General features: G+C 36.0%; 1 protein-coding gene across 1 annotated transcript in view; it reads right to left on the reverse strand.

Annotated features, from left to right (window-relative positions):
• Positions 1-1,739: 1,739 nt before the first annotated feature.
• Positions 1,740-18,747, reverse strand: part of LOC148310047 (polypeptide N-acetylgalactosaminyltransferase 1-like) — a 34,579-nt gene continuing 17,571 nt past the window's right edge. Inside the window, exons 5-13 of the mRNA XM_088259072.1 lie at positions 17,492-17,619; positions 16,395-16,490; positions 15,718-15,797; positions 12,547-12,683; positions 8,340-8,519; positions 6,624-6,684; positions 5,800-5,986; positions 3,446-3,668; positions 1,740-2,033 (exon numbers count right to left, since the gene is read on the reverse strand). Coding sequence (XP_088115198.1) covers positions 3,451-3,668; positions 5,800-5,986; positions 6,624-6,684; positions 8,340-8,519; positions 12,547-12,683; positions 15,718-15,797; positions 16,395-16,490; positions 17,492-17,619 — 1,087 coding nt within the window. The 3' untranslated portion in view covers positions 1,740-2,033; positions 3,446-3,450. The remainder of the gene's footprint in view (positions 2,034-3,445; positions 3,669-5,799; positions 5,987-6,623; positions 6,685-8,339; positions 8,520-12,546; positions 12,684-15,717; positions 15,798-16,394; positions 16,491-17,491; positions 17,620-18,747) is intronic.

Below are 18,747 nucleotides of genomic sequence, written 5' to 3' on the forward strand. Positions count from 1 at the left end.
TTCCAATTAACAAAATTGTCGTTTTATAACGTGGTAATATTTTTCTTTTGAAAATTAAGTGTAAATAATATGTAAAGTGGGTGTATAATAATAAAATAAACAATGTGTTGCTTTGTAATTAAAGTTTATAATTAAAGTTTATTCTTAATTTATCTTTATAATAATTTTTATATCTATCTATCTATCTATCTGATTCTGACAGTTAACTATATTATCGGAAGTCTTTTGTTTAATTCTGTGCGACGCATGCGACATCTAGTGGAAGAACTGTTTTATGTAGGTACTATTTGAAAGTACTTAATAAAATGTATAGGTAGGTACCTAGTTATTTTATTACATATATATATATATATATATATATATATATATATATATATATATATATCGCGTATATATATACGATCACCTTGCCTTCATGTAAGTAACAATCAAGATAACACTGTGTCAATACAATGCAGTTCCCTATGCACAATTGGATGCGGATAAGGGTTAGAAGAAGAGAAGATATATATATATATATATATATATATATATATATATATATATATATATATATATATATATATATTTATTATTCATGAAAAAATTACATACTTTGATTGACTTGTGAACTCTCAAGTTATGACAAAATTATCATAACATTTAAAAAAAATAACACATAAATTGGCTGTTTTTTAAGATAGCTTGTATTGCAACGTCATCGAAAATAAGCAGTAGCAATTTATTGGTATTGGTAGCTGCCAGCTAGGTCAACATAATTTCATGGTATTATTTTAATGGAATTCTTCACACTCCTGGAATTGATCGCCCTCTTTTGCAATCAGGGTAGCGCCTCGTCGATCCAGCGCAGAATGGACGGTTTGAAATTGAATTATTTAAAGAAATACACACGTGAATTTGGCGCTAATAGCTTTGCAACGAGTCATCGGGTATATAATCAATAATAAATATTTTTTCTATGAAAAAAACATATGTTTTTTTAACACACTAAGGACGGGGAAGGTATTTCTACCTCTTGGGTGGATAGATGCTTAAGGGCGGGAAGGGTATTTTTACCTTTTGCGCCGGCCTCATTTCAAAGGTAGAAAAAAAGGAATTATTTAATGTTTTCATATGAATATTATGTATCAATCTCTTTGTTAATGCCTTAACTATATAATTACATAGGTACATAATATAATAATGTACATATCGTAGTCGTATAGGAGAAAGTGACCAACTAACAAAACGTAAAATGTTCAGGAGGGCCATTTAAGTCACTTTTGCTTGGCAACAAAATAAACATCAATGCAGTTAGTCATTTTTAACTAGTCAATATATTATACTTCCAAGTTTAAAATCCTTTCCGATTTTTTCAGGGCAATATTAAGCTAGGAAGATATCAAATAGTCAATGATTACGTTTTTGTTTAAAAAATGCACTTGGTCACTTTCTCCTGTATGACTACGAAATGTACCATTGAACTTTGATGTGTTACTTGAGCCCAGTACAAAATTTTTTATTTAGAACTGTATTTGGTCTACAATAATGAACATATTGACATGATTCATTGTTTCCCTGACGGGTGACACTTATTGTCACCATACGTTCATTGCTGTCTACAATAACGAATTCAAAGTGTACAAGTGATTTTTTCACTCTACTGGTACATAAAGCGGAGGGCTGATCACCTTTCTTTCGTGTGTTAACGATCAAGATAACACTGCATCTATATGATGCAGTGCCCTATGCACCATTCGGGTGCGGATAATGGTCTACCAAACACAGATTTAAATCTCTTTTTTGTACTGGGCTCAAGTAACACATCAAAGTTCAACTAGCCGTTCTACGGTACATAATTATTGAATCCTATAGTCAGTGCTCTGCAGGCGTAAAAAACACACGTCCTTAGTGTGTTAATATATTACTTTTATGAAAAATATCTTTAGTGATTATTTTTTCCTAATGATGAGTCATACACAAGCTATTTGCCGTCTGGTTAGTATGTATTTCTTATTTTAGAATCGTGTACGTTGGTCTAGAATTAATAATTCCTGAAAGAAATATAAAGTTAATATATTTTGTGTTTTGAATATTGAAAGCATTAACTTTGTGCATCATATCGATATATTATTTCGAGAAATAAAAAGACTTTGTGTTTTTAGTTCAGTCATAAATTAAACTCTGTTCAGTCATAAATTAAACCCTGAAGAGGGCAACAGGTTGTTACCGAAACTAGTTGGTTAATAAAAATGTGAGTGGATCAAAACACAAAGTCTTTTTATTTCTCGAAATAATATCATATGTTTTGTATTTAAAAAGCATTTTTAACTTTGTGGTGTGGTAATATAACTTTTTTATCATTCATTGTTCACTTTAAGTAATACCACTTAAAAACTACTCATTCAAACCCTTATCCGCACCCCAATGGTGCATAGGGCACTGCGTCATATAAACGCAGTGTTATCTTAATCGTTAATAAATTAAGCAAAGGTTATCAGCCCTCCGCTTCAGGTACCAGTCCAGGGTAATATTAAATAAATATTAGAGTGAAAAACTCACATACAACTAACTCAACTCCCCCTCCTGGGAATCGAGCCCGGGACGTGCAGTACGGTAGCCGAGCGTGCTGACCATTAAACTACAGAGGCGGACTTAAAAACCATACTTCATGACTACCGGTTTTGGGAATAACAATTCTATCATCTATAAAATACCAAAGTGAACGATAAATGATAAGAAAATTATAGTGAAAATACCAAGGTTGTGGGCGTCTGTGTACCGGCCAACGTCGGGTCGGAATCGGATCTAGCTGACTAATTGAACTAAATACTAATCCCTTTCACTGCCTGCACCGGGGTACTTCTAGAAAATTTGGTGACGGATTTCCATACTTGTATTTATTTAGATTGGCAGTGACAGGGATATTGAAAGCATTTTAATGTAAATTCACAGTAAAATCAGGATAAAATTTTATATTGTTTCAAATTTTATGTTGTTTCAAATTTTGTCCGCCTCCGTAGTGTAATGGTCAGCACGCTCGGCTACCGTTCTGGAGGACCCGGGTTCGATTCCCAGGGGGGGTAAGAATAAATATGAGTGATTTTTTCACTGTAATATTTATTCAATATTACCCTGGACTGGTACTTGAAGCGGAGGGCTGATCACCTTCATGTGCAAACGATCAAGATAACACTGCGTTTATATGACCCAGTGCCCTATGCACCATTGGGGTGCGGATAAGGGTTTAATTATATTTTATTCAAATTTTCAATAAATTTCACAACTTAGTTAAAAAAAAAAATTCCTTTGCAAGAGCAGATCTGTCAGGAAGCCTAGATGCTGATCACCTTTCCTTCACATGTCAACGGATCAAGATAGCACTGCGTTTATATGATGCAGTGCCCTATGCACCATTGGGGTGCGGAAAGTTTCTATTATTAGTTAGTGAGTCATCAAGTGCTACCTCTGCTATCTCAGCCTGTTGCTGTCGGCGCCGCTCTGGCGCGCGGGCACGTGGAACTTGCCCGGGAAGGACTGCGGCTTGGCGAGGATGTCCCCGGAAGTGTCCCCGGCGCTCCGGCTGGAGCTGAACACCTTCCGCCGGCGGGGCTTCTTGCGCGAGCTGGCGTTGGCTGGCGCGGGGCCGTTCTCGTCCGAGTGCAGCCCAAACGTGTCCGGATTAATGTCTGAAACGCCAATTCATTGTTGGTAAAGGTCCCAGAAACCTGCCTTGTTGGGACACCTTTTTGTGGCTCAGCATACGATTAAATTATTCAATTGAATTAAATTTATTCAATGATTAATACATCATAGTCATACAGGTCATAGTCGTCCGCCTCCGTAGTGTAATGGTCAGCACGCTCAGCCACCGTTCTGGAGGTCCCGGGTTCGATTCCCAGGGGGGGTCAAATAAATACAAGTGATTTATTCACTATAATATTTATTCAATATTACCCTGGACTGGTACCTGAAGCGGAGGGCTGATCACCTTCATGTGTAAACGATCAAGATAACTCTGCGTTTATATGACGCAGTGCCCTATGCACCATTGGGGTGCGGATAAGGGTTTTATTATTATTTATTAGTCATACAGGAGAAAGTGACCAAGTGCATTTTTTACAAAAACGTGATCGTTGACTATTTGATATCTTACTAGCTTAATATTGCCCTGAAAATATCCCAAAGGATTTTAAACTTGTAAGTATAATATATTAACTTGGTAAAAATGACTATGAAGACTCTTGTTAGCCGTTTTGCTGCCACAAAGGCGTTAACGCGTTCTCCAATTCCGTGCTTGCCAGGCCGGCCATACAAAATGAGCGCTCTTCTTTGAGGTTGTCGCATGCCAATATCAAATCTCATTGCAATATATATTTTTTAATTAGAATATATGGACACATCTATTGGAAGATTAAGAAATACTAAAATATTACTTAATTTACAGATATTATCAAAGTTACAGTCATCTTTCTAAAAGCTTTCACATTTAAAAAAAAAAAATCAAGGCCTGCTGGGAAAGGCCATAATAATACCTTCCGGCATTGAAAGGGTTAAAGATGTAGAAGAATCCCATTCGGAATACTCCTTGAGACACATGGAACAGATCAATATCCAGTGTGATATTGTTCAACATAGCGGTAGCTCTTCCTACAGGCATAACCATCGGCAGGTTGGTTCAGTATATTATTTACTTTCTTATAACCCTTATCCGCACCCAATGTTGCATACGGCACTGCATAAAATTGAAGCAGTGTTATCTTGATCATTACTCACATGAAGGCAAAATGATCACTCTTGCGCTTCAGGAACCAGTCCAGGGTAATATTAAATAAATATTACAGTGCAAAATCACTAATATTTATTTTCACCCCCCTGGGAATCGAACCCGGGACCTCCAGCACGGCAGCTAAACACGCTGACCATTATAGGTCCTGTATATAGGAATGGGAAAAAATCTATGCCGACGCTGTCTTAGGTAACTATCGGGAACATACAGACCAATGCTCCAGATAATTTCAGGATTATCGCTCATACCGCGCAACAATGGATAAAAATGCGTAATCAAATACACATTCCTTCTAGTCTCTAAACTGTTCGGCTGTCCAAATTTAAAACACAGTAAGGGACATTTTTTTTGTAGTACGTTTTTTTTGCATTTTTGGACTAAGTAGATTCTACTTAGTCCAAAATGCAAAAAAAAACCTACTACAAAAAATGTCCCTTACTGTTTTTTGAGTTTGGACAGCCGTGTTGCAGCTAAGCATACATACTTTTTTTGTGAAAAGAACAAGAATAATATGAAAATAACTCCTGTAATTGGAGATAATCCAGATTTTGTGAACAAGTATTTGGACACACTCAAAATGTTGTAAATAAATTGTCTGGTCAAATTATAAGCTTAAATAATAAAAATGAAAATGGTATTTTCTGGCGTTTCCCATGTGTGTGATTATAATCCAGGATTCGGACCTCACATACTAATATAAGAGTTTCTGCTTAGTAAAAAGCTTCTTTACATCTCACCAATAGAAGTCTCTAGTGAAGTTCTAGTGATTCAAGAACAAGGTTTCTAAATTGGTTCATATATGTATACAGATCTTCCAAGAATTTGAGTAGTGTGGTTGTCAATAATGGGTAGAATTGGTGAATGTTACACGTGTGTAAAGTGATCACTTAAACCAGCCTATGACGGTCGTCAGCCCCGTAAATGCCCAGACTTCCATATTCTTCTTCATCTTTGATGAGATGTCAAAAAATAATATGAAAAGAACAAGCATAAAGTGGGTAAAAACCAAGTTGAAAAATAAAAGGATTCACCTTCCAAATTGGTTTCCAGGGCGCCTTGGTTGTTCCGCTGGTTGAACTCCAGCCTCCAGAGCTGGGTCTTGACCTTGGGCTGGCACTCCGACGCCGTCAGCTGGTCTCCGCTTTGCAGACCCTTGGTGTCCAAGCACAGGTTGCTCTCCACGTGGAGGATTTGGTTGGTCTTCAACAGCTTCCAGGCCTGGAGGAGAAATGATAGACTATGAATATCCGACCAACAGAGCAAGGCTGAGATAAGCATTATCGATAAAATGAACAACCACCTAAAATATGTTTTTATGAATTAGTTTTTTAGTAATTTTACACTTTATACACTAAAAAAATCAATATTTTACTAAAGAGAGGCAACAGCGCCAAGAGTAGGACAGTCCAGAGTTAGTCTACTTCTTCTTCAAACCCTCATCCGCGCCCGATGGTGCATAGGGCACTGCATCATATAAACGCAGTGTTATCGCGATCATAACACATGAAGGAAAGGCAATCAGCCTGCCGCTTCAGCTACCAGTCCAGGGTAATATTGAATAAATATTAAGTGAAAAAATAATTATATATTTTGACCTCTCTGGGAATCGAACCCAGGACCTCCGTGGTAGCCAAACACGGTAACCACTGCACTATGGAGGCGGACACCTTACCCCCATCTAAAGGCATCACACGGGATTAATGCAGTGCTAACTTGATTGTTGATAATTGCATTCATCAATCACATGCACTAGTAAGAGTTTCTTCTTCCCAAAATTGAACCTGAAACCTGGCGAATGGCAGCCAAACTTGCTTACCACTATGCTATACCATTATTAGATAATTCATTTCCTCACCTGGTCTTTGTGCTTCCGATGACAGTCATCCATTACCACTCCATGTTCAGAATCTTCGTCTCTAAAAGATAATATGCAAATTTATAATCTTTTTAATTTAAAACATTAAAAAGTTAAGTCGGGTTGTGGTCCCGTGGTTAGTGTCGCGGACTCATAAGTTAGAGTTTCTTGGTTGGAACCCACTCTACCACAATTTGATACCTATTTCTAATACTGAGCCGCTCAGGCTCACAGAAATAGTATGAAATTTAAATATTTGTATAAATAATAAAAATACAAATATTTATATTTTTAATTTTTTTTTTTATAATTTTCATTCCAATTGTAAGTAACTGACTAATTGCTACTAGACGTCTATAAGTAACACTAATCGTTACTAACGCTTACTTACCGTTACTAATGCTTACTAACCGTTACTAACAAGTGTAAGTACTAACATTAAGCAAGTAAGTACTAACAGTAACTAATGTTTACTTATGGTTACTTACGTTTACTAACCGATACTAATGATTACTAACCGTTACTAACGTTTACTTACCGTTACTAATGCTTACTAACCATTACTAACAAGTGTAAGTACTAACAGTAAGCAAGTAAGTACTAACAGTAACTAATGTTTACTTATGGTTACTTACGTTTACTAACCGATACTAATGATTACTAACCGTTACTAACGCTTACTTACCGTTACTAATGCTTACTAACCGTTACTAACAAGTGTAAGTACTAACAGTAAGCAAGTAAGTACTAACAGTAACTAATGTTTACTTATGGTTACTTACTTTTACTAACCGATACTAATGATTACTAACCGTTACTAACGCTTACTTACCGTTACTAATGCTTACTAACCGTTACTAACAAGTGTAAGTACTAACAGTAAGCAAGTAAGTACTAACAGTAACTAATGTTTACTTATGGTTACTTACGTTTACTAACCGATACTAATGATTACTAACCGTTACTAACGCTTACTTACCGTTACTAATGCTTACTAACCGTTACTAACAAGTGTAAGTACTAACAGTAAGCAAGTAAGTACTAACAGTAACTAATGTTTACTTATGGTTACTTACGTTTACTAACCGATACTAATGATTACTAACCGTTACTAACGCTTACTTACCATTACTAATGCTTACTAACCGTTACTAACAAGTGTAAGTACTAACAGTAAGCAAGTAAGTACTAACTGTAACTAATGTTTACTTATGGTTACTTACGTTTACTAACCGATACTAATGATTACTAACCGTTACTAACGCTTACTTACCGTTACTAATGCTTACTAACCGTTACCAACACTTACTAACAGTAACCAATGTTTACTTAAGGTTACTTACGTTTTCTAACCGATACTAATTATTACTAACCGATACTAACGCTTACTGACCGTTACTAATGCTTACTGACCGTTACTAACGATTAATAACTGTTACTAACACCACTAATATTCCTGGCTTAGTTGGTAACTTACTAACCGTAACAAAAGCTTTCTAACCGTTAGTAATATGTACTAACCATTACAACAGTTAGTAACAATTAGTAATGGTTAGTAACGTGTACTAACCATTAGTAACGCGTACTAACCGTTAACAACGCGTACTTACAATTAGTAACGGTTAGTAACGCGTACTAACGGTTAGTAACGCGTACTAACCATAAGTAACGCGTACTAACCGTTACTAGTCGTTACTAACTGTTATTGGTCGTTACCTCTTGTACTGGATGAGGGCGCACTTCTCCTCCGTGCGCAGCTGGCCGTGCACCGTCAGACTGAGGTGCTGCGAGGCGTACAGCTGGTCGTGGCAGACGTACACGCCCAGCGCGGGGAAGGTCTCGTCGCTGCTGGCGCCCATCGTGTCCAGACAGAGGTGCTTGGAAGGGTTCATTATCCTGGAATATTTCAATTCATGAAATCATGGTGTAATTTTTATTAAATTCATGTTGTATAAAAATTTTAAGCATGGTGTAATTTTTTTGTTTTTTTTTTTTAAATTTATTTTCCGCCTCTGTGGTGTTATGGTCAGCGTGTTTAGCTACCGTGCTGGAGGTCCCGGATTCGATTCCCAGGGGGGGTGAAAATAAATATTAGTGATTTTATATATAAAATAAAACCCTTATCCGCACCCCAATGGTGCATAGGGCACTGCGTCATATAAACGCAGTATTATCTTGATCGTTTACACATGAAGGAAAGGTGATCCGTAGTGTAATGGTCAGCACGCTCGGCTACCGTTCTGGAGGACCCGGGTTCAATTCCCAGGGGGGGTATGAATAAATATGAGTGATTTTTTCACTGTAATATTTATTCAATATTACCCTGGACTGGTACCTGAAGTGGAGGGCTGATCACCTTTCCTTCATGTGTAAACGATCGAGATAACACTGCGTTTATATGAAGCAGTGCCCTATGCACCATTGGGGTGCGGTAAGGGTTTTATATTATATATATATATACAAGGCCACGCGCAAATTTGTAATTTTTTTAAACATACATACATACATTTTTAGATTTTTGTCACATTTTAGATTTATATTTGATTAGCTGTATGTAGGTACAAGGTCACGCGCAAATTTGTCAATTTTTTAAACATACAAACAGCAATTTTTAGTTGTACAAGGCCAAGCAAAAAACTAACTAACTATCACGCCGCTTCCCCGCAGGGGTAGGCAGAGAGAAAAGAGCGCCACACCACTCTGTCCTTGCAAACATTCTTCGCCTCTTCCACGTTCATGCATCTCCTCATACATACCCGCCGATTGTTACGACTCCTAACCTGACCACTTTCAAGTATTTCACTTTTAAGGCCAAGCATAAATTTGTAAAAAATTATACATACCATACATGCTACAATTTTAGATTTTATTGTTATTTTATATATATTTATTTTTGCAAAGCTGTAGGTACAAGGTCACGCTTAAATTTGTACATTTTTTAAACATACTACAATTTTAGATTTTGTGTAATGTTTTGGATTGGCTGTAAAGCATGCTCAAAAATCGACAATGGTTGACTACCTACAGTGCTCCGAGCGCGTCTGAACAGGTTTGCTTATGAGCGTGCTAGTATTGATGTATGTGAATAAAAGTATGCTTATCTTAAGCAAATGTAAACAGATAGAGAACATGCTCAAAAGCATTCTTAACCATCAGTCTATCAGCCGCCAACCGTTGGCGGTAGGTATGTTTTTACATTTGCAAATCAGCCGCCGTTTAAGCCGCGCCCCCGTCCGTGGTAGTTCATATTATAAAGATACTTTCGTGTGATATCTACAAATCAGTAAAGAAAGCTTTTTGTAATGCATTATTTCTTATAATTTTAATACAAACTTATTGACGACACTTGACCAAAGTTGTCCCTGTAAGGATAGAATTATCCTTTTGATTGAAATGTCAACTAAAATCAGTGAGAAATCAAAACTGTACATTCCAGGAGTAATATTTTATTGAGCTATTTTTTCAAGTTTCCATGTTAATTTATCACATTTCTGATCTAGACACACGATTAAATACGTGCATAATAGTTATATGTACCATATTTATTGGTAAAACAGCAAAAGTTATAATTTTATGAGATAGTTTATTATTATAACTCGGTTGAATTTGAACGCCGTTGACGCCGCAGCCATGCGCGCGGCGTGGCTGCGTCATTGGTCGGCTGTTGGACCGCGCGTGTGCGGGACCTTTTTCTGCATTAAAGATTATTTTTGTTCGCCTCCGTAGTGTAATGGTCAGCATGCTCGGCTACCGTTCTGGAGGTCCCGGGTTCGATTCCCAGGGAGGTCAAATAAATATAAGTGATTTTTTTTCACTGTAATATTTATTCAATATTACCTTGGACTGGTACCTGAAGCGGAGGGCTGATCACCCTTCCTTCATGTGTAAACGATCGAGATAACACTGCATTTATATGAAGCAGTGCCCTATGCACCATTGGGGTGCGGTAGGGGTTTTTTTATTTTTTTATTTAAAGATTATTTCTATGTTTGTTCTCGTTTTATCAGGTGCAAAATATTAGCGCCCCCTTGTTTGACAACCCATATCACCTCCCCTCCGGGCGGGGCAACTTTCTTACTTGCGGGGATACATTCAATTAGTGTCTTTATATACATGTTTTGAAAAAAAAGTGATATGCGGATGGGTTAATTAGTAGTGTAGTAGTACTCACCTATGAAAATTAGCATAATGCAGTCCTCCTATTTTTGTTAGATGCGATAAAAAATAAACAAAACTGTTGTTAAAATTAATATAGAGGATATTATTTTTTGACATCCCAACACGGATGAAGAAGAATATGGAAGTCGGGGCATTTACGGGTATTACGACTGTCATAGGCCGGTTAACACATCGCTCACTCCTTTCAAGAACGTCATAAATCAAAAATCGTGAACTTTCAGTTGTGCATGTTTTCGGAATGCCCAGAAAATGTACTATATCCCAGCAAAAAAGGCACATTATTTAATTAATATTTACCCGCTACAGGGCCGAAACTGTTGTTTTTGCATTTTGAAGAAAATGTATTGCTTTATTATATTTTTAAAAAAACTAAATATTTTTCAAATGGAGTTATAACCTTCAGGTTTTACCTAAAAAGATCTGTAGCACAGTAAAAAGTTCAATTAGTGGCTTGATATTTATTTTTAATACATTGTGTTATATTTTAAACTTTAAAAACGTTCTCCTGAAAAATCAAGTTTTTTGATTTATGACGTTCTTGAAAGGAGTGAGCGACATGTGTAACATTCGCCAATTCTACCCATGATTGACAACCACACTACTCAAATTCTTGGGACTTCTTTATATATCGTTTAAATTCAAAACATAGTGCTTGAATCACTAGAATTTCACTAGAGTCATCTATTGCTCAAAAGATCACCTCATCTCACCATATAAGTATATAAAGTGATTTGTTGGGTAATATATCCAAAATAAAACAAGGTTTGTTGGATTGAATTCTGCATTTATTTATGTATATGTTAATACGTGAAGCGTTTCGTCTTCTTAGGACATTGTCAAACATTCTTAGAAACTTAGGCTTATCTTAACATTCATAGAAATCCATATTACCCACCGAAATACCCACCATTATATGTACTCTTAGACGTAAGAATAGCAATTATTATTAGTATATAAGGACATTTTGTAAATGTTTTTGGCCAGTGTTTGATGATGTCCTAAAAAGACCAAACGCGTCACGTATTAACATATTGCTCACTCCTTTCAAGAACGTCATAAATCAAAAATTGACAATTTTCCGTTGTGCATGTTTTCGGAATGCCCAGAAAATGTACTACATCCCAGCAAAATCGGCATATTTTTAACTTAATGTTTACCCGCTGCAGGGCAGAAAATGTTGTTTTTGCATTTTGAAGAAAAGTTATTGTTTAATAATTTTTAATAAAAAACTGAATATTTTTCAAATGGAGCAAAATATCTTCAGGTTTTACCTCAAAAGATCTGTTGCACAGTAAAAATTTCAATAAGTGGCTTGATATTTATTTTTAATACATTGTGTTATATTTTTAAACTTTAAAAACATTCTCCTGAAAAATCAAGTTTTTTGATTTTCGACGTTCTTGAAAGGAGTGAGTTATATATGGTACATAAATAAATGTAGAATTCAATCCAACAAACCTTGTTTTATTTTAGATATACTACCCAACAATTCAATATGGAATTCTACCAACTGTCTGCAGTTACAATAAATAATATAAAGTTATTACTAAAGCCTGCTAAATTACCAAGTCATAAGCCCTGGTATGTTCAGAAATTCTTCTTCTTTTGTACAAAAAAAAGATAGATGTTTCATCTCGAATTAAGACACCTATAATCAAAAATATATTAATAAAAGTTTGGAAAACGTAGGCAAGCTTCTCCAAATACCTGTAGTAGAATAAATGTGCCAAAAAAGAAAACTAACCTCCCGTGACCGATAACATTCTCTCCCGGGACAAATTTTTCCGGATACACATTCTCCAGGTACCACTTGAAGGGCTTGCAGTTCAACTTTTCCCTCAGCATCTTCCTGTGCGCGACGTCCTCTTCACTCACAATGTCCTAAACAAAAAGATCAAATAATTTTAGTAAAATAAACAAACTACAAATACAAGACAGTAAACAAAACAATTAAAACAAACTAATTATAGGTCTTCACAAATAGATACATGGTATATAACAAACATTAATTCACAAACAAATACACTTGCACACACATCGCGCACTCCTTTCAACAACGTCATATCGCTCACTCCTTTCAAGAACGTCATAAATCAAAATACTTGATTTTTCAGGAGAGCGTTTTTAATGTTCAATATTATAATACAATGCATGAAAAATAAATATGAAGCCACTTTTTGAACTTTTTACTGTGCAACAGATCTTTTTAGGTAAAAGCTGAAGGTTTTTTCTCCATTTGAATAATATTTAGTATATTTGAAAAAACAATTAAACAATACCTTTTCTTCAAAATGCAAAAACAACACTTTCTGCCCTGTAGCGGGTAAATATTAAGTTAAAATTATGCCGCTTTTGCTGGGATATAGTACATTTTCTGGGCATTCCGAAGACATGTACAACTGAAAATTGACGATTTTTGATTTATGACGTTCTTGAAAGGAGTGAGCGATATATCAAAAATCTTCAATTTTCAGTTGTTCATGTTTTCAGAATGCATCACATTTTTCGCTTTATTAAAATATCTAATGATTAGACTTTAATATCTCCCTTAGTTCCCTACAGATTTCAATAAGAATGTTACCGATAGTCTGGTGATTTTTTCATATTAATTTATTAGCCAATAATCCAACATCGTGACTAAAGCCTATTAGTAAAACTTTGCCATAAATATGAATTCTGTTTATAATTAGTAATGTCAGGGTTAGGAGCTACCAATGGAGAAATCCGAAGAACTGTGCGACTGAAACAAGTATGATTGGGAAGATGAATGGTCTTTAGCATTGTCACTACATTATCATATCACCAACACACTTGGGCCTGCCCCCCCCCCCCCCCCCCGACGAGCCCGCCCATTCCAGCCGCCCGCACACAGACGCTACTTAATCATAAGTTAAGTGTAATATTAAGTTAAGCGTGTTGCTTTCCTAGGCGCAATGTAAGTATTTGATAGAAATGTAAGTATGCACATAGATATAAGAATAAACAAGTAAATTCACTACCTGAGTAAAATCAAGAATTAAAATCATACACCTAAGTAACTTCACTGCTAACTTAGAATCATTGAAATGGATAAACTCATAGCTAATGTATAAAGTCTAGCGAGATAGCGAGTGTTTTTGCCTAGAATTTTCACTCATGAATTACATGAAATTATTTTTCATTCAAACCCTTTTCCGCACCCCAATGGTGCATAGGGCACTGCATTATAAACACAGTGTTATCTTGATCGTTAACACACGAAGGAAAGGTGATCAGCCTTCCGCTTCAGGTACCAGTCCAGGGTAATATTGAATAAATATTAGAGTGAAAAAATCACTTATATTTATTTGACCCCCCCCCCTGGGAATCGAACCCGGGACCTTCAGAACGGTAGCCGAGCGTGCTGACCATTACACTACAGAGGCGGACAAAATGAAATTATAGTAACTTTAAACATAAAGAGTAAATCCACTCACAAGTAGGCATAGGCTGTGAAACTTATAAAACTGAAGCCTGAGTAGGGACATGATAAACAATGTTGCATAAGACGTAGCTAGATTTCAGTGTCACTTGGACGTTAGGTAATTCAAAAAGGTCTTTAGCATGGGTGGCCGACCTTTTCAGCAGCCGGGCCAAATTTAAGAAATGAGATTTTCTACCGGGCCGTAAAAAAAAATATCTTTGATTATTCAAAGCAAACATGAAATATACTGTTTTTTTTTAATAGACTGTATAAAAAATGATAATCAAACATTTTTACTAAATTAGGGACAGGCTTATTTTTGAGAAATTAGTTTTCTTTTCTGGGCACAGAATTTTAACGACACTCTCCAAACATTCCTCAACCATTTTACAATCCGAAGATTGGTTCCATTTTTTTGCTAGTATCATGGCTATGGCGTAACAAGCTTTTACAAAGTATTTTGACCCTTGAGCACTCTAGTCAGTCGGTAATAGCAGCATCAATGTGTGTTTAAAAGTCTATCGTAAAATGTTGTGATTGTTTGTTGAAACGAATACACCATAGAAGAAATTGTCGCGATAATGAAATACTACCTATGGATAGGAAACGAACTACGTACGATGGAATGTTCTTTTGGTGGTTTTATGAACATGTTTTGAATATTGAAAGCATTAACTTTGTGGATCATATTGATATATTATTTCGAGAAATAAAAATACTTTGTGTTTTGATCCACTCACATTTTTATTAACCAACTAGTTTCGGCAACAACCTGTTGCCCTCTTCAGGGTTACATTTATTACTAAATATATATATAAAACAAAACAGTGTACAAGTTGTTGGGTTTCAAAAGGGTAGGGGTGGGGGTAATGGTGTTTTAAGGAGGGGTAAGAGCAAGGAAGGGGATAACTCTGTTTAGGTTGGGTTTGATTTTATGGGAAAAATATTAAAAATGGGACTTTGACTAACGTTTATTTGGTTATTAATTATATTTAATTTTTGTTTAACCGCTTTTTTTTATTTCTAACACCTCTAAATTATTAATTTGGCTAGTTCTGTTATTGCAATGCAAAATTTTTATCCCATCTTCAAAATTGAACGAATGATTATTAGATAAGATGTGGTCCGTGAATTCCGAAAAATTGTTATTATTAAGACATCTCATGTGTTCCTTAATTCTAATGTAATATACATATATATTTATATATAAATTTAGTAATAATTGTAACCCTGAAGAGGGCAACACGTTGTTGCCGAAACTAGTTGGTTAATAAAAATGTGAGTGGATCAAAACACAAAGTAGTTTTATGAACAATTTAAAAAAATGTGTGACATGCTCCGCGGGCCACAAGAAGACACCCGGCGGGCCGCGTGCGTCCCGCGGGCCGCGGGATGGCACCCTTGGTCTATAAGATGGTTAGACCATAAAAAACCAACTGTATATAGTGATGGGCTTATTAATATCAAAATCACCTGCAGGTCTTGTCTTTCTTGGAAGAAGTATTTGGCATACTCGTCCATCCAAACTAGTGCCAGTCGCGCCGTATTTATTCCTATAACAAACGGAAACATTATATTACAGAAAAAATTGTTTTTAGATGGATTTAGATAGATTTAACCGGATCCACGTGGCTCGCATAACCGTATGTGTTTTCAGAAAACATGCCACATACGCGGCTGACATAACCGTATGTGTTTTTACTTTGCTCCAAGTTTCGAACCTCAGTTCAACTTGGAGGGATTTTTTCATGGTGTGGAACTTTGGATGAAATAATACGTCAATCCTTGGCCTTATGACATCTGTTGAAATATCTGACTAATAATCGTTTCTTAACTAAATACATGATAAAAGTAATCATTTAAAAAACGGCAAAATACGGCCCGTCGCGCACGGGCGTCTCTCAGGAACAAAGTTAACGCGGTTAAAAGGTTAAAGGGATATTTATAAACTTGGTACATCATATAATCATAATTTATTAGGTTTTTTTTTTCGGTTTTCTGAACCGTTTAGTCATGAAACGAACCCTGAAGAGGGCAACAGGTTGTTGCCGAAACCAGTTAGTTTTAATATAAATGTGAGTGGATCAAAAAACAAAGTGTTTTATTTGTCAATATTTAGATTAGGTTAGATTATCAAAAAATCAAGTCACCGTGTGTGTCCTGGTCGTTGGGGAATTTGTACGGATGGAATTCCCGGAAGACGTGGCCCACTCGGGAGCAAGGAATGGTCTCCAGACTGCCGCCGCCTGGAAAAATATGAAACTCAATTAATACGAGACGAAGCTTACTCACTCGCAGGTGCAGTCTAGTTTGCAAGGACTCGCTCGCCCAAAAATTAATCCAAATTCAAATACGGTGTTTGAAAATGATGGGGAATGCGTCGAAACACGTGTCACAGTAGATTTAAGAAATAGTGATATCTACTAAGTAATTTTTTAATTAAAAATGGATAGGTTTCACCACAAAAAGACTGCCGAATCAATTAATGAAATTTTGAAAAAACGTATCTGAAATGTGTTTTTAATAAATGGCGCTATATAAATTATCCAATATTTCTTCTTCTTCACACCATTATCCGCACCCCAATGGTGCATCATATAAATGCAGTGTTGTCTTGATCATTAACGCACAAAGGAAAGGTGATCAGCCCTCCGCTTCAGGTACCAGCCCGGGGTAATATTGAATAAATATTAGAGTGAAAAAAATCACTCATATTTATTTGACCCCTCCCCTGGGAATCAAACCCGGGACCTCCAGAACGGTAACCAAGCGTGCTGACCATTACACTACGGAGGTGAAATTATCCAATATATAAATTAATGTAAATATTGAATCGCAATTCGCTCACTCCTTTCAAGAACGTCATAAATCAAAAAACTTGATTTTTCAGGAGAACGTTTTTAAAATTTAAAAATATAACATAATGTATTCAAAATAAATATCAAGCCACTTATTGAAATTTTTACTGTGCAACAGATCTTTTTAGGTAAAACCTGAATGTTATTTTTTAACCATTTGAAAAATATTCAGTATATTTAAAAAAATAATTAAACAATACATTTTCTTCAAAATGCTAAAACAACACTTTCTGCCCTGTAGCGGGTAAATATTAAGTAAAAAATATGCCTCTTTTGCTGGGATATAGTACATTTCCTGGGCATTCCGAAAACACGCAAAACATAAAATTGACAATTTTTGATATATGATGTTCTTGAAAGGAGTGAGCGATATGTGTAAGTATACTGACACTGCCATATCCTGAAGCTCATCTCCAGATTCTCTCCTCCCCATCCATCCATGAGTTCATCATACGACCCGACCTCCCAGAAGTATTTCCTGTCCATCGCGAACAGACCTCCAGCCATGGTCGGCGACCTGTACAGCACGGGCAAAACGGTGAGCGTCACACAAGCGTACATAGTGATCTTTTTATTTTTTGACATCTCATCAAATATGAAGAAGAATACGGAAGTCTGGGCATTTACGGGGCCGACGACCGTCATAGGCTGGTTTACGTGATCACTTTACACACGTGTAACATTTACCAATTCTACCCATTATTGGCAACCACTTACTCAAATTCTTGGTAGTTCTATAAATATGAACCAATTTAGAAACCTTGTTCTTGAATCATTAGAACTTCACTAGAGACATCTATTGGTGAGATGTTAAGAAGGTTTTAACAAAGCAGAAACTCTTATATTAGTATGTGTGTGATTGAAATCCAGGATTTGGACCTCACATACTAATATAAGAGTTTCTGCTTAGTAAAAAGCTTCTTTACATCTCACCAATAGATGTCTCTAGTGAAGTTCTAATGATTCAAGAACAAGGTTTCTAAATTGGTTCATATATACAGAACTTCCAAGAATTTGAGAAGTGTGGTTGTCAATAATGGGTAGAATTGGTGAATGTTACACGTGTGTAAAGTGATCACTTAAACCAGCCTATGACGGTCGTCAGCCCAGACTTCCATATTCCTCTTCATCCTTGATAAGATGTCATAAAATAATATGAAAATAACTCCTGTAATTGGAGATAATCTCTGGATATTTTGTGAACAAGTATTTGGACACATTCAAAATGTTGTACATAGTGATCAAGCGAGCCGGCCAAATGCCAGGTTAAAAGCCCTGGGTGGCCAACATTTTCAGTAGCCGGGCCAGATTTTAGAACAAGAGATTTCCTACCGGGCCGTAAAACAGAATTTACTTTATCATTCAAAGCAAACAAGATAGATATAAGGTACTTTTTGCATATTTGCATGCTTAGCCTCGTAATGCCGTTTAATGTAATACATTTTCAAGATGGAAACAGAATCATTGCATATCAGCCATGTTGGCTTTGTTTTAAATTCCACAAAAAATATTTTATATTCCATCTGTCTTAAAAACTTCTCAGTTCTTCTGTTACTCTTCTCTACTTTAGTCCAACGTCTTTACTACTTGACGCCATTACGGGTCTTGAAATTGTCAGGATAGTGAAGTAGTCTCATGTATGGGG

The sequence above is a fragment of the Brachycentrus maculatus genome, unplaced genomic scaffold (genome assembly GCF_059751285.1).
Source record: "Brachycentrus maculatus isolate JH-2025_06_01 unplaced genomic scaffold, ASM5975128v1 h1tg000109l, whole genome shotgun sequence".
NCBI classification, from domain to species: domain Eukaryota; kingdom Metazoa; phylum Arthropoda; class Insecta; order Trichoptera; family Brachycentridae; genus Brachycentrus; species Brachycentrus maculatus.